The 26,686-nt window shown below is 38.1% G+C and overlaps 1 protein-coding gene across 1 annotated transcript in view; it reads left to right on the forward strand.

The window, feature by feature from the left end:
• Positions 1-12,749: 12,749 nt before the first annotated feature.
• RFX6 (regulatory factor X6) overlaps positions 12,750-26,686 on the forward strand; it is a 36,252-nt gene continuing 22,315 nt past the window's right edge. The window contains exons 1-5 of the mRNA XM_084516103.1: positions 12,750-12,835; positions 12,962-13,118; positions 14,793-14,916; positions 16,453-16,514; positions 24,091-24,168. Of these exons, the coding sequence (XP_084372229.1) occupies positions 13,075-13,118; positions 14,793-14,916; positions 16,453-16,514; positions 24,091-24,168 (308 nt within the window). The 5' untranslated portion in view covers positions 12,750-12,835; positions 12,962-13,074. The remainder of the gene's footprint in view (positions 12,836-12,961; positions 13,119-14,792; positions 14,917-16,452; positions 16,515-24,090; positions 24,169-26,686) is intronic.

Genomic DNA, 26,686 nt, shown 5'->3' on the forward strand with positions numbered 1-26,686 from the left:
TTATGAGTTTAAAAATCTTCAGATAGGAAAATAGAAAATAGGAAAATAGAGACCATGTTTCCAAAACATGTTGGCTGGCAGTATCTAGTACGGTACACCAGGGAAAGAACTGTTTTTCACATGCCCTGATTTCATGGAATCATAGAATGGAAGGGACCTTAAAGATCATCTAACTCCAATCCTTCTGCCATAGGCAGGGATGTCACCCACTAGATCAAGTTGTCCAAGGCCACATCCAGCCTGGCCTTGAACACCTCAAGGATGCCCCAAGAATGGGGCATCCACAACTTCTCTGGGCAACCTGTTCCAGTGCCTCACTACCCTTACAGTGAAGAATTTCCTCCTGAAGTCTAATCTAAATCTATCCTCTTTTAGTTTAAGGACATTTCCCCGTGTTCTATCATTATCCATCCAGTGAATAGTCCTTCTTCATCCCTTTTATAAGACCTCTTTAAGTATTGAATGGGAACTTAATTTCATAAAAGTCCCCTTCTTGTTACTGTCTTGAAAACACATACCTGAGCCAATACATATGTGTTTACCTTCTTCCAGAACACAGCTATTAGAAACAGGGAAAGATAAGTTAGGGTTTGACTGCATGATTTCCAGAGGTCCTTTCAACTGCAACTATTCTCTGATTCTGTGATAGTACTGCTTCCAGCAGTGTTTTGAGGGAAGGACTAGTGTCCATTGGTGCTGAACTACAGAAGAGATAATTGAGATTTAAGGCTTTTCTCAGTATTTATTACTGGCAATTGTAGGCAGTCCTGAGCTCAGCTGGCTCATCTTGGGGGACCCCATATCAGGGAATCTACACCTCCTTCACTTCATACTGGAGACCAAGGTCTTGAACTGAGCTGTATGGAACTTTGAAGGCAAGCAAAGGCAGAGAATTACCTTATTGAAAGTAAATAGAGTTTGCCGCAGCTAATGTAGTTCAAGTTTGATATTTAAATACATTTTAAACTGACTCCAAAAAGTTTGGACGCCATCTCTCAACTTTTTTTTTTTTTTTTTTTTTTGAGAATTGGTTCAAGGTTGTCACTGTCACCCTTTTTCTGGACTTTTGAAATTTATTTTCTCTTTCTTTTGAAATCTTAAAAGATCTCAGCTCACCTTACAAGGCTGAACTGTGTGTGTTATAAAAGTAAACATACATCTGCAAAGAGAGTACAGGCAGAACAGGTGACACTCGTAAAAATTCCTTTCAGATAAGGAAAAGAACCCCCAACAGCAAACCTGCAAGACACACTCTGGAGACTGACTTCAATCTTCAGAGTGAAAGACTGAGAAAAAAAAACCAACAAAGTTTCACAACTTAAGACTATCGGGAAATGTTCACTCTTAAATCTCATGGAGTAGCATTCAACGTTCTTTCTACAGAATATTTTACATTGTCAATTAAGGAGGGTTCATATACACAAAAATACTGCATAACTAGCTTTGGCTAAACAAGGAATGGGAAAAAAATCTGCTTGAAATTGTTCCTCCTCACTGACAATAAACTGTCTTTGAAGACATACCACAAGAATGGACAAAATCAGTAATCTGCAGTTACATCTTCACATGTGTTCATCTTTATTAAATACAGTACAAAGTAGTTAACAATACACAAAAATATTCTTTATCTTAAACTTGGTATTAAACCTCTTTGCGATCATCCAGCCTCAGAAGTTGTGGGTGGTAGAACGACTACCATTACCTTCATTAATGGGAAGCAGGAATAACTCGTGTCAACAGCTAATCAAAAGACTAAAAGAATTGGCTAGAATCTACCAAGATGCAAAGAAAAAGGCATCTGAGGAATCGGCTATGTGATTTTTGAAGCTTTTTAAGTTATATCTCTCCAGAGTAGATTTTCAGGCATTCAGTTCCCTGCAGTTTTCAGGTTCCCTCATTGTGACCAATATTGACAAAACCATCATTTTCACACTGAAAGAGTGAAATCGCATGATTTCATAATTAATTAATTAATTAAAAAATTAAAAAGAAATGCAGTTGTATTTTTGGTTGGTTTTGTTTTGTTTCATTTTTTGTTGTTTTCAAAGTTGGTATTTTTAAAAGTTTACTTCTTTTACCAATGTTTTGTAATAAATTGTCCCACTTTAAAATCTGAAAGGATAATCATGAAACTTTTTGCTACAAGTTACTTTAACAACTTCCCACGCTTCAACAGCAAAGAATTTTGTATCAGCTTTGTAATCCCAAGAGACAGAGAGCAAAAAGAACTTCAGAAGACTGAGACCACTGCACGTAGTGCTTCCCCATCTGTTTTGTTCTTATTTTAAAATCAGCATGGTTTCCTTCTTTTCACACATCAACTTTTTTGCATAGATTTCCATCACTCACTGGGAAATTCCTGTTTTCACTTTGTTTCTAGTGATTAGAAAAATCATATTTGTGGGCACCTTAAAAGACCAAAATATGAAGTCAAAAAAAAAACCACCTCCTGATTTAAAAGAAATGACAGCTGTTAATTCATAACCAATGGCTGCCCAAGTTCTTGTCCATGATGTAATAATAACTTCCATATCCAGAGCAGTTAAAATCCTTCACCTACTTCTACTACATTGAAATGAGATTTATTACAGTTTCCAAGGACTATAGAATAAATGTTCTAGTTCACATGAATGCAAAATTCTTTAACATATATTTGTCTAAGAATTTGTAGGTGGGCAACAGGTTCTGGAGGTTTTGCTTTTTACAAGGTAATTTCATTATTATTTTCACAATAAAAATGTGATGATGGTGATGATGGTGGTGGGTTGCATTTCCATCAGTTCTCTGGCATGTAAGTCAGTAGACTCTGCGAATGTATTTATAGGTTGATGAAAGGTGATACATAATTACATGATTCCAAGAAGTGAGGCAGTAGGAAAGGGCACACAGGCACAATACCTAGTCCTATCTCATTAGCGAAAAAATAGGAAACAGAAAACAAAATTCTGTTCTGAATTACACCAGAGCAATTTACAACTTGACTCTGTGGAGGTGTCTTGTTTCCACTAGACTGCTCTGTATGCTCCAGGACTGAAGTGTGACAGACCTTCTCATGACAGATCTTGTCATGAGTAGAACTTATTTTAATATAGTGTTTCTGATGCATCATTCAGTATATGTACATCAAATAGTTCCTTATTCCTGCCATCCACTGTCCTTCCACAGGTCGTGATCACACACTGATGATTCATGCTCATTGGTTGACTGGTTTAGAAGTAAAACAAAAATGGTTTTGTTGTTGCTGTTGCTGTTTGATTTTGTTTTCAGGAAAAAGCAAGAGGTTACCATACATAAAAGTAGACAATGAGATGTTAAGTTTGAATGCCAGTTAGATGCCGCCTTATTTGTATTTATATATTCCAAAATGACAATAGTAGTATTACAGGTTCTCTTGCACAAACAAACAAAAACCTTCATCTACAATCATAAGAGAATCTCCTTAGTAGGAATTATTATGCAACCTTACTTTTGATACTAAATGACTTGTCCAGTAGTGGATAAATAAATCCCCTTCCCTACCAATACTGAGAAGAATTGCATCAAGAACTAAATTGGTTTATTAACAACAGAACACTTTTAAATAGTACATTCTCTGAAGGGAGGCATAAAGAAGAGGTGGATGAATACATGAACTTGATCTAACTTCTTCCCAGATGCCCAACATGACGTGATATCCTTGAGCCAAACAATGATGGTTGTATCACCTGTCCTACCTTTCATCAATAACAGAGAAATTCCTTTAAAGTAAGGTAACAAAAATAAATGCTCATCTTGGGCCTGTTCACCTCTGGACAGTGATCTCCACTAAGAATGGTGAAATCCTCTATAGCAGTTTGCACAGAAAATCCCAAACTCTGGCCGCAGGAGGTTGCAGATAGCATGCTTCTCCAGGTTTGAAATCACCCTGTGTTTTCTGGCACAATAACCACGTAGTAATCAGAGAATACAAATGGATGAGACATTCAAAACTAGAGTAGAGGGCATCTATTTAAATGAATATTCACTTTAAAAATAATTTCATTCTCTGAGATAAGAGGATGAAAGGAAAACATTTCTGGTTCATGTTCACTAATTGGAAAATTGTGTTTCAGAGGATTTAACATAGATGCAACATCTCTAGCAATCTCTCTCCTAACTCCTTTTGCACATTTTGTACATGGTTTCCTCTATGCTTACATTACAGATAATAACCTCATTTGAAGACTAACTTAGGCACACACATTTTAAAAGTAATTCTTCAAACTGCCTTTCCAGGACTACTTTAATAGAGGATTTGAGGAAGTTATTGTTGTTTCTGTAATCATTAATATGTCTATTGTGAGATATATAAAGTGCCAGAGGGAGGAAAAAAATGCACTTGTAGGTGTTTAACAAAAATCTAGTACGTGAACTTTTAGGGTTGTTTATTCTCATCAATACAACACAAAATATTTTGAAAAAGAAACATCATGTCCAAAGTTTCTCATCATGAATTTAATTCCCAAGAGATCTTTCTCATCAGGTCTGGCCCTTTTTCAGTCTGTTTTATTTATGTTCTTTCCCATTTGTAAACAGTGCATGTCTAAGTGCCTTGCTTTTAATGAAGTGTATCAGTAGCATTTGATTGGAATTTAGATAAATGAGAAGATAAATCCATCTGTTTTCTTCAAGTTTATGTGCATATATATGAGAAATTAAAAAGGTAGCTAAATAAAGACACCAAATGCTGGTCTTTGTTACAACGTCTTATCATTTTGCACCCCAAAATAGACAGGATAAACAAATTTCTTTATGAGATTCCCCTTAATTTTGAAATAAAAATGTTATCAAATAATCTACTGTGGAGTCCTTATAAAGAATAATAGGAGGATTGCATTGAAGAGTCAGAAAAATATATATATATATAACTACAAAAAGAAGTTTGTCTTGTGCAAAGCAATTGTAATAGTTCTTCTCATAGATATCAGTATGCACTATTGCTTGTAATACTTCTGTAGTCTGAGACTTTGAGGAAGCACTCCGCACAAGAAGAAGTAGTTCTTCCCCTCAAAGATTTACAAGCTATCTGAACTCCAGGAGACATTTAACTTTATTTTACAGACACGGCAGGTGACTTTTCCAAGGGCAAATCAGACATACGGAAAGCAAGCCATAAAACCTGTCTTTTATAGCACCCTTTGCCATGTACCATCATAATAATCCACCCTTTTCTGGCAGGCAACAAAGATATCCCTGTCAAAGCTTTGACAGGACGTGTGTGGACAGATAAAAGTTTGGATGAATCTCTGCTCAGAGGATGCAAAGCCACTGTAATTTTTTTCACTTTCAAGATGTGAATCAAGACATTTTACAGAGGACTTCAGTCACTCAGGAGCTGATGCATAATCAGCCTGCTGCAAGTGTCTTGCTTTGTCAGGGTGTGGGTGCTGGAATGGAGACGGAGAAATACTTCAAACTGTGGTATCATTTTGGTACACCATGAATCAGAGCATGCAGTCATTCAAATTACTGTGGGACGGGGTGCTCAATCCTGCACAAATGTCCTGTTCACTCATTCTGTTTATAAGATACACAGCAAAGACCTGTCTAATGTTTTCACAACATTTAGCAGGTTGAACAGGTGCTGGTGAAGGTGTTCTAGGTAAAGGAGGGAACTAGCTGAGGCTGGCTGGGTCTGAGGAGGTATTCAGCCTCCTTCGACTCAGTGTGTTAAACAGAGTAGGAAATAAGCAAGACTGCTTGTTTAACGTTGGTTGTTTGGAAAGTGCCCTGCCTACCAGCAACCTGACCATTACTTAACATATCTGGTATTCTTCTACCAAGCAGCACAAGTCAACTCAGATCTCTCTGTCCTCTGCAACATGTGAGGCTCCACACAGCTCCCTCCCCCCGGACACAGCTGGTTTTCTGCCCACTACCCAAGCCCTGATTTAAAAATAAAAAATAAAAGGTTAGTTACATGTGTTACAGCAAGTGTAATATTGCACAGTATCTGTGTGAGATAATTTGTTCAAAGAAGGCTGCATGAATCTAATAAGGATCTTTTGCCAGATGCACGTTACCTGTTACAGCCATGAACAGGTCTGTGGTTCCACACTCAGTTTAGCAGATCTAGCAGCTTATTGCTGCACAAGGCAGAGAGAAGGAAAACAACCCTTTTTCAGCAGTGGTGAGCTGTCTGTGAAATGCAGTGTCTTATGGAGCTGCTTATGGGCTCTACCAACTGGTGGTAGAGCCCTTGGGACCTGACTTTACATAAAGAGAATAGTCCCTTGACTTTAGTGTTTTGCTTCTCTTAACACCTATTTAGCAGTTATTTGCAGATAGGCTAGATATACAAGAACAAGTGTTGCTAATAGCGCTGTTTGGAGTATCTACAGAAACTCTCAAGACCACTTCTTCAAGGGTGAACATATTCTCTAACCTCAGCTCTATTCTTGGATCATTCCCAGAAAAACTGGAGATGTTTGTATAGCTGTCCAGATTAAAATTCAGCTGGCCTGTGACTTTTCTTCCCATGGATGCTGCCCACCAAAGCACAATGCAAATACACGAATAGTGAAGTGGCTGTTCAGTCCGCAAGCTTGTCGGAGCATGTACTTGTATGAATACAAACATTTTCTCACAATCTGGCAAAGAGAAAACATTTCCTCTGAAAAAAACAGTGTTTTAAAACTAAGATAAGTAACCCAAGATAACTAACGAACCCTTGAGAGAGGTAAGCATAGGCAATTTTTACTTCCATGTAGCTCCATAAGGTCAGGCTATGAAGTCCCCAGCTGTGGTTTGCCTTGGCCCCCTACAGACTGTGGAATCTCCTTGGGTTTGTAGAGGCTGGAGACATGTCAGCTGTGAAGGGGCTACTATAATACAGATGCATAATGATGGTTTGTTTATTTCGAAGTCTGCTTGGAGAGGGGGTGGTGAACACACAGAACTATCAACTTCTGTACAAAAGAGAATGGTTTTTAAGTTACAGGTTTTAAGAGCAGGAAATAAGTAAAATGCACAAGTAAAAAGAGAGGCAGACAGGTCTGGCTGTATCAGCTGGAGTGAGAGCAGAAAATACATTATTAAACATCACCATCTACTGGATGCCAACATCTCTTCCTTGAAAAGGGATCCCTAAGCTCCTACAGTGAATTACCTTGTCAGGCAAGCCTCTGCTTTCACTGACCTGAGACTGCTCATGCAGTTGCTGGCAGGCCAAGGTCTGTGGACCTTTTTAGCACTAAGATGGAAAAGCTTTTCAATGATTTGAAATCAAACATGAAATATTCCGGGTGATATAATACAGACTGAAATTGTTGATAAAACAGAATGACAACTTAAAAAAAAAAAAATCCATGTTTTGACCATTATCTGCTCACTCTCTTGGCTGCACAGCTACTCCCCAACCACATTTGTGTGATTTTGCACCATCAGAACTAGCAGCAGGGCTCACAGAGCTTGCTGGGGCACTCATGCAGGTTGTCCTGCCTTGCTGCAGCATCTGCTCAGTGAAGGATGCTCCCTCATTTCCCCACAAAGGGCAGAAGTCCCCAGCCCCACAGTTATGTTCTTGTTCAAACTATTGGAAATTAAAACTGTTCCTAGTAATGAGTCGCGGGGAATCAGAAATGGATTTCAAAAGCATATTTGAAAAGTAATAGGTGTTAGTGCACACCAAATAGCCCTGACATCAACACTGTATCAGAGCTTCTGTGTAGTTCATTTTCCTGGGGAGGATATGAAGTGAAACAGTTTCCAACACTTACGTAAATATCATGAAGTTACACAGGAACAAATCAATAACAAATTGTTTTTCTATTGCTTCATTTATCTTCAAAATATTTTTCAGTTAAACACACAGAATCCCTCAAGATGTTATTGGCAAGTCACACAGATGTAAATGAAGTTGAAAACATTTTTCTGCTGTGTGATGTGTTGGGAAAACAATAACAAGGGACACTGAAGCAAGATGAAATGCTGCAATACCTGGGTGCTGACATAAAAGTTGTTTCACATGTAAATCATAAACAAGAACTCTATTGTGCTACAGATCACATATATCTGAGCATCTTATCCAGATTGTTGAATTTTGGTGGGATTAAACCAATATAAAATTCATATAAAACCATGTAAGGCTTCCTCACTACAGACAGGGAAGAGAAACAGATTTGTGAGAGGATGATTTCTTCCAAGGGGTAATGTGACTCGTATCAGTTATCCCTGTGAGACAACCTTGTTTCTCCACTGGCTGCAAAGGGAGACTGAGGTGAGAAGATGGAACTCAGAAAACTAACTCTGAGGCAGTTACACAAGATGTATTCCCATGCTTCCTGTCCAGGGACAAATAACATGATTGCAATTTAATAATAATAAAAAAGTGCAATTTTGAAACGGGAAAATAATAAAGAAACAGTTTCTGTGGATACTTCAACAGTTTTACTTCATAATTTATCTTTCATTCAGCATTGATGAGACCACAATTCTCAGTGTGCACAACACCAAATGATATTAAAATTCCTAACAATGCTCTAATGTTCATGCTATTATCCTGTATGTCCCCAGGTAGCCCAATTCTGCATCTGCACCCTTCCTTCCATCTCCCAAAGACCAAGATCACAAATCTTGGGTAAACTGTCCACAACAGCCATACAGGGCTCAAATGGGAGAGTAGGATTGTCTAGCTGCCTTAGCTTTTGGTGTCTCTCCTTTGCTCCAGCAAAGAGCTGGAACACCTATTTCCACTGCTCAGGATTGGGTATGTGGATCTCAAAAGAGGTTGAGGTGGTGATTTTGTGCTGGGTTAGTCAGCCTCTGAATCCCAGGAATGGGAGAAAAAAAACAAGGAGGTTTTATCCCCATCTGCTACATTATTTGTTAGATGCTGCTCTACTCAGATGTATGCAGGGAAAAAAGTTGTTCCTGCTTCAGGAGGGTTAGTCCAGGAATCTATTCTGATTGTTAGATGGGCAACAGATCAAAACTTGAGCTAAATTGTGAAGATCTGTTTCTAGCATGAAAACCATTCTGAAAACGTCAGTTTTGCTGTTCATAGATGTTTGCTAGAAAGGAATCAGAGCACTTTTCTAGTCATGATACTAGCCTTGGAAGACAGGACACGGGTAAGAATACTAAGTGATAATGAAAGCACTGTGTTTTGTTTATATGAAATATGACCTTTCCATCAGGATGAATGCTTCTGAGATTGCATCAAACAGCAGAAAACTAGGAATTAACTCCTTCAGGTAAAAAGAGTATTATAGAGTGTGATAGTTATTTTGCAAGAAACCTTTTCAGTTGCCTTAAATCAACACTTTCAATAGGCAGGTGTGACAACTTCTCACTTTTAAGGTTCAGTAAACAGAAGATGGACTTTTGATAGTTTGCTAATGCTGGATTAAGTGCTTCAGAATGCATTAGTGAGGCAAAGGCAATAGAGAAGCCAGGCAAATAAACATAAATAATAGCAAAGGTGTCACTGAAGGCAGAGCTGAAACGAGATCTGCTCATCAGACTGGTAAATGGATTTGAAAATGGAAGTGATGTGGTACAAAGAGAGGGGTAGGAATTGTCTGAAAGAAGGTGGAGGGGTGAAATAAGTAAGATAAAAGGTGAAGACCAAAGCAAGGGTAACTCTTCTAGTTCCAATAATGTAAAGGCATCATTATTTCTGAGGAAGTTACAATGAAAATTGCAAAGTGGCAAAAAAAATTACTTGCAGGCTGCAAATCTGTGGACAGCTCCGTGGGCTATTTGGCTGGGTTTGCCAGTCCATGTCAGGAGTTCCTCAGTGCCAGTAAAATACCACAGATGTCCCACACCAGTATCTGAAATGTGACATTTAAAACTACTCTGAGAACTCCCTGACTACAAAGCATGACACGATGACTGCTGAGCAGGTATACTCTGAGGAATGGAAAACTTACATGGTGAAACAATAAGGTAAAAATAAGTTCAGGAAAAGGAAAAAAATATGTTCCTTTTCCACTCTGCTGTTCAAAATACTATCACAAATAAGATATAGCCTGCTGGGATAGAGGAATATGGGGTGTTGGAAGGTCTTTCCTGTTGAAGGGAGATTGTTTGACACCAGTAAACATTTTTTGCTGACAGGTGTTCAGGATATGATGTGACCTGCCCTCACTGGAGAGCTTTAAGGACCAGGGAGACAAACTGTTCTGGGAATCATATAAAGATACCTGTTATAATCCTGCCTTGTTTTCATGGGAAGGGAGGGAAGGGACAATATGATTTCTTTCAACCTTTTGTCTTTTGGCACTACTTTCCATTACTGTGAAAGTGATGCAGTATGAGAAAACAAGCAAAATTTCAAGAACACTGGCAGGAATGCTGTAGCAGAGGATAAGACACAAAACAAGCTAACCCAAACTTCATGATTGTACGTCCTCACGACCATGCAAACCTACACACTAGTGCCAATAGGAGGGGCACGATACATCGTGACAAGAGTAATAGGCTCTGCTGGGCAGCAATCCCTGCGACTTCATACCCAGACACAGCAGCCATCTCCAACCTTGTGTACAGTAGACAACATGGAGAAAAATATTTTCTTTAAAGCAGAGGGATTTGGTTATAATATTGCTGTATGAGTGAACAGTTCAAACACAAGAATTTCTCTTTGCATACTGGGATTAATCTTCCTCTCCTATTAATTAGTTTCATTGTCAAAGATTTTGTATGGAAACTTTTAAAAACAATTTGAGTTTATTAAAGGACACTGTCGTATAAAAATATTTTACTGTATGTTACTTATTAAAAAAATGCCATATTTCTATTAAATACAGAGCAGATACTTTTCCTCACATATTGGCAGTGGATAATGTACTTTTCTCATGCAGGCTTTAAACATTACATGTTTACTTAGGAGAACTGGCTTACTTTTTTTTTTTTTTTTTTTTTTTTTTTTTCCTTTACTGCTGCAAACATATGCTTGGTTTCATACAAAGCAGATAACACTACATCATAATCATTCACTGGCTTTGAAAGAACAAGTAGAGGAGTGTTCGTATGAGCCAGAAAAAGTTACTAAATCCAATGAGAACATCTATTTACCAAAATGGCTCTTAAATCATCAATTTTAGGTAAAGCTAATTAAAGCAGTTTCTGGCCCTCAGAAACAGCAGGAAGGGACTATAAATGGTCACTGCCCTAGGGTGCAAACTAGCTGGTCCCTGGACCAGACCCCTCACACAGTTAATCCCTGTGTGGTGATGGCTGGAATTTGTTAGTGTCATCAAAGATGTTCTGAAGAAATGGTAAGAGAGGATCCTGCTCTTACACAATAAATGATACATTTAGTTCTATACTACCAGGAAGACATAGAATTGTGTAGATTCATCACAACAGTTAGTAGCTGGGAGGTTTTATTATACTGTAGAAATACCGATCTTCAAGGGTCAGGCTCTAAAGCAGTCAGATCAGCCAAAAAATCACAGAGAAGTTAAAGGGCCAAATGTGATTTTGCTGCAACTTCAAAACAAAGCTATCAAAAATAGAGGCTGAACTGTCTCAAAGAGTTATGCTGAGAACTGATGCACGGGCAGAATTTTGTGCGGGCATAGCCATATGGACAATGTCAATATAGCATCACATATGAAGTAAGAAGGAGACGTGATAACTGTGAAGAAATGTTTAAATAGAGCAACCAGTAAGGAAGGAAGTTTATTTTACATAGGTATGGGCAGAGGAGTAAATGGCAGCAGCAGAAAGATCGTGCTAAATGTCATTTTTGACTCTGGGACTATCCCACAGGTGTTTGTCATTTCAGAAGCTTGTCGCTCATCCTTGTGAAGCCGTTTGAGGCCTTTGGCAGATATGGGCACAACTGTGGTTTTGTTAAATATCAATTTGATAGGTAATATCTGGTCTGCTGATGTATCTGTGCAGGAGTGGAAATGATAATATTCGATCGCTTTGTACCGCTGGTGGGACCGATGAGCTGAGGCGTGATGGAAGAGTGGAGATGGGAGAACAGCTCCTTGCAAGCCTCGTGCCTGTGACAGCCCAGCACTACCTCAGGGCTGGAAGAGCCTCTGACATTCATCTGGCAGCACACCCCAGGGCTGGTCACCACCACAAGCCATGCTGGAATCTCCCAGCCTTTATATAGAAAAGAGCACAGGGCCCGGGATTTTGCTCTGACGAGGACGTACTAAAACAGGGGATGCTGCAGTGGTGATGCTAATTTTGCATCCAGCTGACAGCTGTCGAGTAGAAGAAGCTGTTCCATCTTTCTGTTATGGTCCCTGGCCACCTCTCCGGGTGAAAAACATACTGAAAAAAATACTGAAAAACACCGGCACGATTTATTTGCGCAAACCCAAGACGTGCTGTTCCAGCACCAACAGTTAAACCAGGCAATAAAGAATCACGACGACTTAAGGAGCAGGTGCCGGGGGGTGCCTCCTCCTCGGCCCTCACAGGCTGGGGACGAGCAGAGCCCCCCGGGGCCGCCCTGGGAGGAGATGGCGGCGGGGCGCCGCTCCCTCACGCCGCCGGCAGTTAATCATTAAGCCCCCCCCGAGCCTCCCCGCACCTCGGCCGAGCCCCGTCCCCTCGGCACCGACCTCCCCCGGCTGCCGTGAGGAGGGAGGGCCGGCCCGGGGGCACGCCTGCCCCTCCTCGCCTCCCCTCAGGCTCCCGGAGAGCCGCTGAGGAGCCCATGGGGCGCGGCAGGTGCCGGTGAGGAGCATGGCCGAGGGAGCCGAGGCGGAGGGAGCTTTCCTGCGCCTCCCGGCCGGGCAGGACGAGCGCTACGCCGAGCTGCTGGCCGCCGGCTTGCTGCCCTGCGCCCGGGACGGGGCGGGCGCCGAGAGGGGGCTCCCGGAGCCATCCGCCATCAAGTCAGGTAAGGGGCCCGTGGGGAGGGCGCCGTTAAACGGGAGCCGCGGGGAGGTGGCGGCCCTAACGGAGCCCCCCCCCCCCCCCCCCCCCCAACCGGGCATCTCCGCTTCTTCCCTTCCCCGGCTCGCAGAGCTCCGTGCGGGCAGCGACAGCCTCTCGGAGGACGACGAGGATGGGGACGGCCGCGACGGCAAGCTGAAGGGCGCGGGAGGCAGCCCGGCGGCGAAGAGGAGCGTGGCGCAGATGATGAAGGACAAGAAGAAGCAGACGCAGCTCACCCTGCAGTGGTAGGGCCGGCCGGGCGCGGGGCTGCCTCTGACAGGGGGCTGGGGGCTTTCTGGGCTCACTGCCATCAGCCCCGGTACAAAGCAGCTCCTCCTTCCCCCTAAATTTCCGATTTTTATTTTTTTTTAATTAGCAGAAGTTTATTCGTTAACAGAGATCTCTGTCACACCCGCACTGGCTGGGAAAAAGCGGGAAAGACCGAATTTATGCAAGAGAAAAATCACCAAGTATCGGCTTACTGCGCCTGAACCGACGGTGCAAGCATCCAGCAGAGACCTGGCAGGAGCTTACAAAGCTTCTCGTCCCGGGTGTGCGGGAACACGGTAGTAATCAACACATGGACAGCCGATTATACGTTATTTTGTTCCTGTAAAATCGGGTTATTCCTTCTTCCTAGAAAGGATAAGCCCAAAAGTCTTGAAAAATGCAGAAATGAAAAGTTACCTCAGGCTTCCCATTTGCAAATGGATGCTTTAATTACCTTGTATGTCCATGGCTGTTCGACTTCCATCGTCTCACTATATATATTTTTACATTATATTCTACCATCCACAGACACCCTACCTTTATTTTATCTGGGCAAAAATTAAACAAATAGGAGGTCAAATTCTGCAGACTTCAATTCATACAGTCTTTACTAAAATAGTCCTGAAGTTAGGGAGCTAATATTGAATTAAATGGGAACTTGGTTACCAAGTACAGACTGTAAATTTAGAGTTTTCCTTCCATCTGAAAAACAAACAAGAATAATACAGATAGCCCAAATTTTTAATTTAGTTTACATCTGACTTCTTAGAGCAGACATTAAATTGTAAGGAATTGAGTCTTGTGAGTCAGTGCAAAATTATTTGGCATGCAGTGTTTATTATATAGTATTTTCATATATATTGTTGTAATTTGAAAAGAAATTTATTACAAATCATTCTGGGAGTAGCAGATAATGGAGACTGATAAAGAAAAGAAACAGACAAGAGTGGAATACCTAGCTGTTACCAAGAGTTCAGTTAAAGGGAAGACAGACAATTTTTACTTGTTTTTAAAATTAAACTTTGATGACCTTCGCCTAAGCACTTGACTTTTGTAAACTGATGTGTAAAAGTGCATACCCTTCAGAAAATGTCAGATGTTTGATTTTCAGTATGGTTTGGTCAAGAAATAGCTTCAGGTCCAGTGTGGAAATTAAAAAGCAAAAGTAGGAAGAAAAGAGACATAACTCTAGGTATTAAAGATAGAGAAGGTGCAAGTTCAAGCCCCTGATCTGGTCAGAGGACAGCCTTAAACCCATTTTTTTCACAGTATAGTTAGTACTCATATTTTCGGAGCAAGGCTGCCTCTGAGGTGGTAGTCATTTAAATCAATATTATTTAAAGCAAAAGTGTATAGACTTTGAAAAAGGCTCATTAAGAATAAGGGACCTTATGTTTGAATAACATATATGTTATATGTTTGTAATATGTTTGAAAACCCCATGTTTTCCATGTTCTGTAACTACCGTAAGCATGAAATGTGGAGTCAGTCTTTTGTGCCTGTCTTGTTCGTTAGAAACTCATCTGTGTGCTGTCATGGATATCTTCAGTAAAATGAAAAAGAGGGCAGTGCCATAAAAACAGAAGGAAAGTAAATTGGAGAGACATGATATGTTGCTTTTTACTCTTGCAGTTTCTTTCTCTATACAGGCTGGAAGAAAACTACATTGTCTGTGAAGGAGTTTGTTTACCGAGATGCATCCTTTATGCACATTATTTAGACTTCTGCAGAAAAGAGAAGTTAGAACCTGCTTGTGCTGCAACTTTTGGGAAGGTAAAGAGTAAAAGTCTTCATAATTCATTAGACTAATTGTCAGAGATTCTAAAGCTAATAGTTTGGTACACCTGTGTCAGGTACACCTGTTAAATTATTTTTATTTTTTTTCCTACTGCTAATGCAGATGGAGTCAGACTAATTACTACTATAACATATGGAAGGATTTCATGACAACAGCTTTAGGGGAATGAAACTGAAGTTCCCTTTGATTTCTCTCTTTTTTTTTTTTTTTTTTCTTTTTAATGGTGACATTAATAGGGCTCATTCCACAAAAACAGATCTGATATGGAAGACACTTTTAATTATACTAAAGGCAGTGTAAAGTGAGAAGTGACACAATAAGCAATATAGGAAGAGGAATAAAAATTAATAACACAAAGAGCTCCTGAATAAAAAATTGTTGATTCATCCTCTTTTCTACCCTTCCCTACAATTAATCCTGAAATCATTTAATGAAAGGGAGATGTGAACTCTCCAAATTAAACCCTGAGTAGTTAGTGAAACAGGAAACCAAAAATGTTTCAAGGATCATCTTTTTTTAAACACTCCTGATCTGTTCATTGTTCATAGATAGCAAAATGCATTAATTTAATTAAATAATAATAATGGATGTAAAATCCAGTTAATAAAATGAACTTACTTTTTCCTCTCAAATTTGATATACTGAGAAAGTATATGTCTAATTTTCATTACATAGTTTCAGTATAAATGAGGAAGACTGTAGCTTTCCATTTAAACATTGTTTTGACCATGATCTAGCTTTTAGATCAAGCTGTTAGTTCTACCTCTATTACTGAATTAGTTTTTTTACTTAATAAACTGTTTCCCTTAAGCATCATTTACAGGAAGAGTGGAATATTTTTAGGACACTAATCTCAATCTCAGGAGTCCAGTGACTGAACAGTTTGCTTGATTTGGAATAAATCACAAAACATGATTTTTTTATATATGCAACATGGAGCATAACCAAAATTTCATAGGGTTTCAGAGTGGATAAGTATGTTTAAGCCTGTGCAGCCTTTTGATAGTGAAGGAGATAGAAATGCCCACAGGGTAAATATTTGCTTGCCTTAATCTTCAGATCACAATTTTCAAAACAGAAATCACTTTATTTCTAGCTATTTGACTTTCAAAATGGAATACCTAGCAGCCAAATCTTTCCCTCGCTTCTGTTTAGATCCCTGAAGCGAAAGACACAGTTGTACTTTAGGGACCTGAATGGGGTAGGATCACAGTGAAGAAAACTAGACTTCGTATTGTAAAAGGGAAAATTGAAAGGAAGAACAGACAAAAAGGGTGGGAAGACTGGGGGTATACAGTGAGATGGACAAGGATGGAAGGACCCCTGCAGTGTAAAACATGCTTAACTGTTTATGTTGTGGCTTACATGTCACAAATACTTATTCATGAAGTACAGTAGATTGCATATTTATTCTCCGGTTTCTTCCATGAAGAGTTTGCTTTAAAAAAAAAAAAAAAAAAAAAAAAAAAGTATACCATTGTGAGAAATTAATACTGTTATTTTCTCTTTAGACCATTCGCCAGAAATTCCCTCTCCTTACCACAAGGCGGCTTGGAACAAGAGGCCATTCAAAGTAAGGCACAACTATCTGTGTATCCACTTACAGAATACATTCTATGAATTAAACACATTTCCATGCCTCCATAATGTGTAGTAATTGGTAGAGGAGATATTCAGATGGAAAGCTGTTAGTGTTAACTTTCATGCACCTGATGAAACCGATACAGTGTTTGAATTTGAAAACATTACTGCAGGCATAGTTACTAAAACTAAACTGATTATGCTTCTAAAACATCATCATTTTCAAAGAGCCTTGCATTGGTTGCAAATAACGTGTCCAGATGTTATATATGTACATATATGTATAAAAAAATCATATAACATATTGTTACAGCCGTTCATCTTTCTATAAATAATGTGCTATTTAACTGATTTGCCTTTTGCAATTATGATAATTTTCAATCTGTTCTCTTGATAACAATAGTGATTTAATTCAAGACACCAGAAAAAAGTATCTTCTTAAATTTAGAAGAAATTATATATTTGCACTTTGTTATGGATAATTTTTAAAAGCTCTAATCAGTACACAGTCTGTAGTGTAGGCATTTCATGTATAATGTATCCAGTTGATTTGTATATTTCAACTGTGGAATGTTAGGCTGTGGGAATAGATATTTATGCATCACCTATGGCAAAATATTTTGCTAATTCAGGTTCTGGCATTATGCTTTAGGCCATGACAAAGTTAGTGTAAAACTGTGGAGAACAGTTGGAACAACATCTCTTACATCCACTGTCCCATCAGTGCCCTCATACCAAGACTGCTGAGGAAGTACTGCTGAACTGTCCCCAGTCTGACTTTTTTTTTTTTTAATTTAGAATGCTCTTTCTTAAGGAAATAAAATAATAATAATTAAAAAAAAAAAAAAGTGTGGTGTATTGATGTAAAGAACATAGAGAAGTCAAAATAATGCTGTAGGGTATTGCTGATATCAAGGTATGAATTAGGTAATTTTAGGAAACCTCTGCCCTTGTTTGGGGAGTCACGAATACAAAAGTGCTATGTATTGCTCCAAACCAACACAGGTTCTGAGCTTTTCTTAGTGTTGTTCATTAAATTGTAGTTTCAATGTTTATTAATCTCTGTTTATTAAACAAACAAACAAAAAATATGTTTAAACTTACTGTGCCTGTACCATTCTACATAAAATAAGGCTAGTTAAATAGTTTTATTCTTTTTAAGTAACTTTCAAAAAACTTTAAATTTGGGCTTTCAGTCCCAAATCTAATTCAGATCAGATCCTTATCTGTAAATGTCTATTGATTGCAAAATAGGTTTGTCCTAAAAATAAGACAATGCTATGAGGAGCAAATTAAGACAGGTATTGTGTCCAGCTTTCTGTGTATACATAGAAGTCAAACATTTATTATTAATGCTTATATTTTGAGATATACATGCCTTTAAAAATGCGAGTAGGATTGTTCTCATGCTTAAAATTACAAATGTTTATGTAGATTCTGAGTAAGACTCAGGAAATTAGCCTTATAAAAGAAAGTATAAAGAGTTGATGTTTTACTAAAGCATAAATGGAGACCAAAAAAAATATCAAAGAACAACTTTGCTAATCAATAAGATAGAAAACTAGAATATTGGTACTAAAAAGAGAAAAACAGCCATTTGCTTTGTTTAGGAAAACTATTTTTGAAAGGCTTAGCCTTAAAAGACAAAGGTACTCTTGTCTTTCATTAGTCTATAAGCAAAACTTAAAATGAAAGGAGGCTGAAAGAAAAAAAAAAAAAAACTTACAAGATTGTGGTTTTCCTAAGTGCTTTGTAATATAATAGGAATGTCTGGAAGATGCACTGTTTACTTTTACAATTCTGGAGGGGTTGTTTCATGTTGTTATGCTCGCCTCTTTTCCTACCTTAGAAATATCAGAAATAAGCAGGTAAGACCACCCTATTTTTGATGAAGAATGCACTGGAGATGCAATTAACGAATTTTAGGTTTTGTTGTATATACAAAGATGGGAAATAATTTCAATTACAATTTTTAAAAGACATTATTTCTTTAGTATATCTCATACATTTATTTTAATAAATCATTAATAAAAACAAATCCAAAGGAAAGCCTACATAGAATGTTTTCCTTTCTATAATACAGGACAATTATTGTTTAGCTTCTGTCACAGTCTTACAAATTTGTAATCCATTGATTTTTTTTCAGGAAAAAGTAGTATAAAATCTATTTTGTAGTTGCTGAATAGAGAATTTTTGAGGAGAGTTACATTTAGAAGGGTAGTTTATAGGGGAAAGAGATTTAATGGAGTGTCTGCTGTGGTAAAGTTGAGCTATAGTTACAGGCATAAGCTACTGTAGATTTAGTCAGCTTTGCAGATGGACAATTGCTGTTGTGTTTAAGTTTTTAGGAGATCTGGCATTTATAGTCCCCAGGAATATTTGACAACCTACTTGTTCGTCAATGTCTCGGTTAAGTCTTACATTCATAACCCAATGTATTTGGAGAACTACTTTCAAGTCATAATGAATGAGAGAATACAAGGGGAAAAGTCTGCCAAATGCTCATTATATTTTTGATCTGACATATCTAATACATTGATAAACAAGATCCAATCAGGATCCAAACTTCCAAAAATGTCATGTATCTGCATAATTTAAAGTAAAGTACATGCTTCAAAACATGTTTTTGACATGGGAATCTCACCACAAAATTAATCGTGTCAGTGTAATTCACTTTTCTCCAAGACTATCACAGAAATGGGCAGCTTTTCTTCAGCAGATCCAATAGTCCTACTGACCTTGGTGGTATTATGTGCCATATTTTCATATGGATTAACTGTTCTTGAGCAATTTCCTCAAAGGGATGAGGCATCAGCAGGTTTTGTTTGAACATCTGGCATTTGTTTCTCCTTTTTTTTTTTAAACTAGGTTTTTCCTCAGAGACTTTTTGTCTGCAGTTCTCTTTTCCACTACAGTAGATTTACATTGTTCTGGCTGTGCAGAAAAGAGCCTCGTAAAAGGCACAAGTGACAATATCTCCAGTTCAGAGACTGAATACAGCAGCAAGTAGTCACAGAGAAGCAATAGTATAAGCAATAACCAGTATCTCTGATGTTGTGGATCATATCAGAACCATAGTCTCACTAATAAGGAACAAAGTCATTTCTGCTTTGGCCAGGTAGCAGTTAGTTGTACAAGTATCATTTATGGAAGTATTTCCATTAAATTAATATGTAAGGTAAGGGACAGTTCCATTAAGTGACTAGTTACTCTCTGCTTTTATCAGCTTGAACTCTAGATGTTATAAGCTGTGTTACTGGGACTGGTAAGAGACACTTCTTACTAGTGGTTAAATTCTACTTTTTTAAGCATGATAGTGGAGTGACATTGTTTTAGTTCTGTTGTTACTGTCGTTATTTTGCTATAATATTAGGAGGAGTAGTAATAGAACTAACTATTCCTGACAGAGATGTTTAGTGTGGTGGCATTGCCTAGGAGGCAATCAATGTCCAGTACTCAGATGTTGCAGAAGCATGAAAGGAAAAAGACAATTACTTTCTAATGGAATCGTTATTCTTATAGTGCTAAGAAAAGCTACCTCCCTAGGAATAAAGCACCTTACTGCATACTGTATGCATACTCAGTAACACACTGATAGAGCCTGGCTGTGGACAGAAGAAAACAAAGAAAGTCGGTTCCCTCTTCCAACCATTCCAAGGTGACAGCCATTGTTTTTCTTCCACACCAAAACAAGTCCAAGCTCTTTCTAAAATTCACATGTACTGAACTTCAGAAAGCATTGCTGATCTAAGCTGAGACACAGGTGCTGCTCTAATGTGCAAGAACTTACATCAATGTTAGTCCTGAGCAGCATTTGTCATCTGAGGTTCTGGATAAAGGAGGGCCTTAAAATGGCTCTAATAAATACTTTTGATTACTTGAATACTTTTGATTATTGAGAACTGTCCTCAGAGTCTCTCTCCCTCTGTGTTTACATACAACCTATTTGCACAGAGTGCACACACTCATTTAAAGAGTTGACCAAGAAAGTACAAAAAACTAAACTCAATTTTGTTAGCAACACTACCCATGCTGCTTACTCCAGATTGCTGAATAGCAGGGGAAGACTTCTGTATCCCTGCTGAATGGCAGAAGACCCAAACGTGGAGCAGGTTCCAAATCCACCTTTTTGCATAGGCAATGTTGAACATGCTATGCTACTACTAGAATTTAGTTATATTTTTCATGGTACATGAATTACCTGGAGCAGCTATTCAGGAAAATGAGCATACTGCTCAGACCATACACACAGAAGGCTGTTTGAGCTCAAGTTACAATTTAATTTCTTTGTAGACTTTGATCAATGTTGAATCTTAGCTTTTATCCATGATGTCTGAAAACTATTATCTTATTTATTAGGAGTGATTTAGTGGGTTAATAAAACTGATATGGCAGCTGGCCCCATGATAACAAGTTATTGCAAGTCCCTGAACAGCTTAAGCCTATCATTTCCTTATCAGCTATCATTTCTGTCAGTGTATGCTAAAATCAGGGCTACTAGCTACATAGGAACATATGTTATAATAAGCCACTGAAATTAAGAGAAAATTAGTTTAGTTTGTTCTTTAAAAGGTTTGTTACAAAAATAGGGAATAAGTTCCATATGATGACTGTTTTCCTTTTATGAATTATACAATAGAAATATGAGTGGAATGCACATATACTGTACATAAACATAAATACACACATAAAGAGATAGAAGGTACTTGAAGATGTAGGTTAAATGAGTCTACTTCAATCAGCAGGGAGTAAAAAGTCTAAAAAGTCAAAAATCAACAGGGAGTCAAAGCTGTTCTTCTAAGAACTTTGGAGTATAAGAGAATAAAGATCTTTATACCTTATTCCTCTGTGAAGTACTCCAGATAGAACTTTAAAAGTACAGATCATAATTTATTTATTCTTTTATTGCTTCTGTGTCATGACTGGAAAGCTGTACTTTTTTAGTACTAAAAATCCAAGGAAATTAGAAGGATAATTTCTGTGCCTTTAAGACACACTGAATAGGTACTGAAAAAAAATAATCTATTCTGCAGTTTAAAAAAAAAGTCACAGTGGCAAATTCTGATATCTTGGGGCATTCCAGAACAGGAACAAGTACTGTATCTGCCATCAGAAACCTGAGCATCCAAATCATACAACAATTCCTGTTTCTAGTCCAAATATATTTATACTGAATTAGATGTGAATAATCTAGATATCGAATCCTAACTTTGTAAAGAGTTACTGATTTTCTTTGGCCTCTGGCCCACTCCAGCTTTAACAGCAGGGAATTCCAATTTTGTGGTGAAAGTGTGAAGTTTTATTTTTAGAATTTACAAAATGACATGTGATTGAGAGATTTGGTATGTTGGAATGAGATGCAGGCCACTGCTTGTTAACATAGCTAATTACAAAGAAATTACTCTGCCTGTAGCAATTTTAAAGAACTGGTCACAGCTCTATTTAGTTTTTCATCCTGTGCAACTTCAAGTTGAAATAAAAGCTATTATTTCAAAGGATCCATACTTACATATTTTTAAAACTTCTTGTGTCACATTTAAACTAACTGAATTTCCATGAAAGAGGAAAAAATGTTCATGCCTTTAACATTTTTGCCAGAACTCTGTCTAATATTTGGAATTTTCAGATTCAGGTGTTTGGCTCAAGTCCATCTGTTTAATACCCATAAATCAAAGCTGTTGGTTTAAAACCTTCAGGACTTTAATTCATGACAGAGATGACGCACTACTGTATCTGAGATGGAGGCCAACTGTCCAGCATTATGACATTTAATGAAAGGTCACATTTAATGAAAGGCATCCTAAACCACCTTGAAGTGTCTCTTTGATTTGATCAGTCAGCTCTGACTTCACTGGGTAAAAAGAGAATGGTACTGAGCAGATGGTCCTATGAGCTTCTGAGTATGAACAGATATTTTAAAATGCTCCTTTCACCACATCACCATTCATCAGAGAAATATGCTAATGGGGAAAGAAAACTAACAGTAGAGAAATAATCAAGAAACTTTTGGCCTTCCTAAGTGTCACCAGGTACCACTGTGTTCCGGTGGTGTTACGTATACTCATCAATTTCAGATGAACAATAAAACCTGTGATGCCATAGGTTTATGCAGCCACTTTATGCCACAATTTCTTGGCTATAAAATCCTGAGTGCATCCAACAGACTGTCCAGAAACAGAATGACTCTTTCTGCCAAGATTTTCAAAGACATCTAGGCTAAGCAAACATATTACCCTAATGAACATCTCCTTAATTATCATTTGTATCTAATGCCTTTAGTCAGCATTGTACATGTAAAGCATTTGAGGTTTTTGTATTTATCTGCAACTATCCTATACAAAAGCAAGCAGAAAGATTGTGAATTTTTGTTTATTTTTGTTTTAAATGGGCATCACCAGAAACAGCAGAGATGAGCTGAAAACTCGTGTGTTCTATAAACTATTGGCCAGAGGATTTGTGTCTTAGGAGTAAACTTTGATGCAAGTCTTTGAGATGTTTCAGTGAAATTAGTGCAATGATGTTGCAATGTATGTTATGTTTGGTTTGCAAGCAAGGTACTTCAACAGCAAGTGGTACTTTGAAGCAGTTTGGTTAAACCTAACTGCTATGGTGTTTTCAAGATGACTTTAGTTAAAACCAAATGATCCTTAATATGCAGTCCATAACATTCTTAGACAAGTTTGGTTTAACTCCACTTTAAATGTACTTTGTTGAATTTATAAGACAGGGCCTATCACCCTTGATAGATGAACTCAAGCAAACTTTGCTATGACTGGAGAAGAAAGAGCTGCCCCCAGCTTGCTCTCCTGCCCTACTCCTGAAGGTCACTTCTTTTGTAGAAAAATCAGTGGAAAGCAGTATCTACAGCATAGCTAGTTTTCTTAGCACCAACCCACTCTCTTCAGTGTCTTTGGTTAAGATGTGCTCAGAAATGCAGAGGCTGAGCAATAAACATTTCCTTCTTTAATTTCTGTTTTTGGAGCAATAATCTCCAGGAGAGCAATGAGGGAAACAATTGATAACTGCTTAAGCAACTAAATAATGAAGCAGTCAGTCAGCCTACAACCTGAGAGATGAGTGGATGAATGAGATATTAACATTTCTAGTCGTAGGGGGCTGAACACTAATTTATAGGGGAGAAAATTACTGGGGAGTTATTTTTAACTGAAAAGTGCTCTGTAGAAGTCTAAACATAACAGCGGTAAGTCTGATAGATTACACCTGATGGATCAAACCCTTGCAACAAACAAAATAAAATGAAAGAGAAAGCATGTCAGGGAAAAGAGATGTAACATGTTTCTGGGACATTTGTTCTACCAGAAACATTCTTGAAAGAGAGAAAATGTTTTAAATTTACAGAAGATGCTAGCCTTGAATTTTGGATCAAATCGTGACAATACTGTTTTCTATGAGACCAGATTTTTTCTATGTCAGTGGAAGGAATAAGTGGAAACTATAAAGAAAAGCTTTCATGTAGCATCAAAAACCAATCTGACAGTCTGTTTTATGTCACACAGATATAAAAGCACTCCTTTTTTTTTTTTTTTTTTTTTTTCTTTCTTTCACAGGTATCACTATTATGGCATTGGCATTAAAGAAAGCAGTGCATACTACCACTCTGTGTATTCTGGAAAAGGCTTAACCAGGTACAATAACATAACATCTGAGACATAGCTTCTATCCCTACTTTAGAAAGATGGTCAATAAAAATGTAACTTTAAACTTCCCTGAGGAAATTATAGGACACTAAATGATATCAGAACTAATATTGTTGTATATGTCAGTGACTGGCATTCACAGATTTAGGCAATGGTTTGCTCTCTAAAGATACTGATTTAATTTAACATCTTGATCTAGATCTTTTGCTTGTATCTTCCAGTATGGCCCCATTGAAGTCAGAGTAGAGCTGCATCAGTTTACATCATAAGAGGATTTGTTAGTGTAAAGCAGTAAAACATGGTTTCCAGAACACTTGTCTCATTTTGTTTGCTTGTGTGTCACCCTCCAATTTCTTTCCCCAGGACAGCTTCCCATTATGAAACGTCTGGAGAACGGTGTGAAGCTGGCACCTGTGGGCAGGAGGGAGGGGTCAGTGTAGATTAATATTTACAGATCCTTTGACTGGCTAATATCAGTTTAAACCTAACCCAGGAAGCTCTAATTATATTTATTTAAGGGACAGCTAGCAGGATCAATACGTTACGATAGCTGCCTGTTGGTTTGCCAAAGATTAATAGTTCGTAAAACAAATGTCTCTGTTCACATATGGCTTGAATGACGGCTTTCATTGTCTACAGCAGTGTGCCTGTATATGTGGGGACTCTGAGAAAAGAAAGGAATAAGGGATTTTATAAACACACACAGAAAATTCAGTTGCTGGCAGATTCAGGTTATATCCAGAGACTTTTTCCGAACAACAGGGCAAGTGTAAAAATTGAGGGTAATGTTGCCAGTAATGCTGAAAAGGTGGGATCTTTCTACTGCAGGACTTAAGGTATAAAGGACTAGAATATGCCATTTCTCTATCCATTATTTATCCAGAGCTGTAGTGGTGTTCCTGGTACACAGCTAGATGCAGTTTTTTCCGTAATGCAGCATTATCTTGAACAAATTGCTCATTTAATTGACTAAAAACAGTTATTTTCACTTAAAGGAATATAGTCACTCTTAGTCCTCAGCTTTACATCAGACAGTTTTCATGAGTATTGAGTACATCAAAATTTTCATTGAGTATATCAAAATTTTCATGAGTACTTACTGTTCTGTCAACCCCTATTTCAAATGAAATACTCTTACACACCTTTGAAAATCCCACCCTCTACATATCTGTATCTTTAGGCAATTTATGCCAAATCCACCAAAGGAATCATGTCTGGAAATTCCTAAAATTCGGGTAAGTTTTTCCCCCAAGAAATGTACAGATTTCTCTAGTTGTCCCTACAATCATTGTGAAGTGCTTTAAAAATGATCTCTAGAGAGATCAGAAAATAGATAAGTCAGAAGAGCATCTAAGGTGCATCAGTAGCATTCTCACAATGTGTAACAGCACTCTTGATGCTGAGGAACTGAAGCCAATTTGAATCAATCCATCCCAGACATATAAACTGTAAGACGTACTTGGGAAGCTTGTTCTGAATATTGTGCTGCTATTGTGCTGTGATTTCTGATACAGCCTTTATAAAATAGCTTTCTGCTGTACTGCTAGCATTTCTGTTTCACTAACCAAGGCAGAAAGAAATATGAGGAGAGGGACTAGATTCTCAGCTTATGAAGATAAACTGCTTAAGATTCACTAGTAAGGAACCTTTTAGTTGTGTTAGGACTTATGCTCTCATGTTGGAGGTGTTGAATTTCCAGGGTCCAGCAGACACTAACTGGTTTAGAACAGAATCTCAAATACTGACTCTGAACACCGTGGGCCATCACTGTGTTTGGATATGGCTATGTGAAGACAATGATGCGGTAGCCTGGGGTTAACAACAGGCTTCTGAAGAAGAAAAGTTAGGTAGAGTAAGGATTCAAAATAGAGAGTGAATGTGCCAGTTGCTGGATGCTGAATATAATGATCCATCTTAACCTCTGCCCTTTGCCTGATATCTGTTCTAGTAAGTAAGCTATAAAATTGGTTTCTGAGTCAAACTTGGAGCAGAAGTAGGCAGGGAAAATGTATGATTTGATGATGGTATCAGATCACACCATGCCTACCAGCACAAATAATGGCATATGGAGGTCTTTACTACAAGACTTGCATATTAGATAGCAGCTTGTCAAAAGATTAGAAGGGGCCTTGGTTTAGTTGCCTAAATATAGGCCTCTACTGCCATTTCAGATTTAATTGTCATTCTAATATTGATATTTAGGTAATTGAGCTGAGCACAGTAGTCCTTAAATGCAGAGTTGTCAATGCCTGAATCTTTAAATTCTGCTGTAAATTGACCTCCTAGTTACTTTAAATATCAAGCTTTGCAGTGTGAAAGGACCATACCTAACACCAAAATTGTTGGTGTACACATCATTTTGAGAAGCTATAGATAGTGATTAAGGCTCTGGAGGAGTAATGCTAGCAGATGCTGTTTAGTGTTTTTACTGTACATTCTGTGTACTTCATGCCGTACACAGAAGTGTACGGCATGAAGTACACTGGAAATCCACAGTCCCTAACAA

This window comes from Aythya ferina, assembly GCF_964211825.1.
Source record: "Aythya ferina genome assembly, chromosome: 3".
NCBI lineage: Eukaryota > Metazoa > Chordata > Aves > Anseriformes > Anatidae > Aythya > Aythya ferina.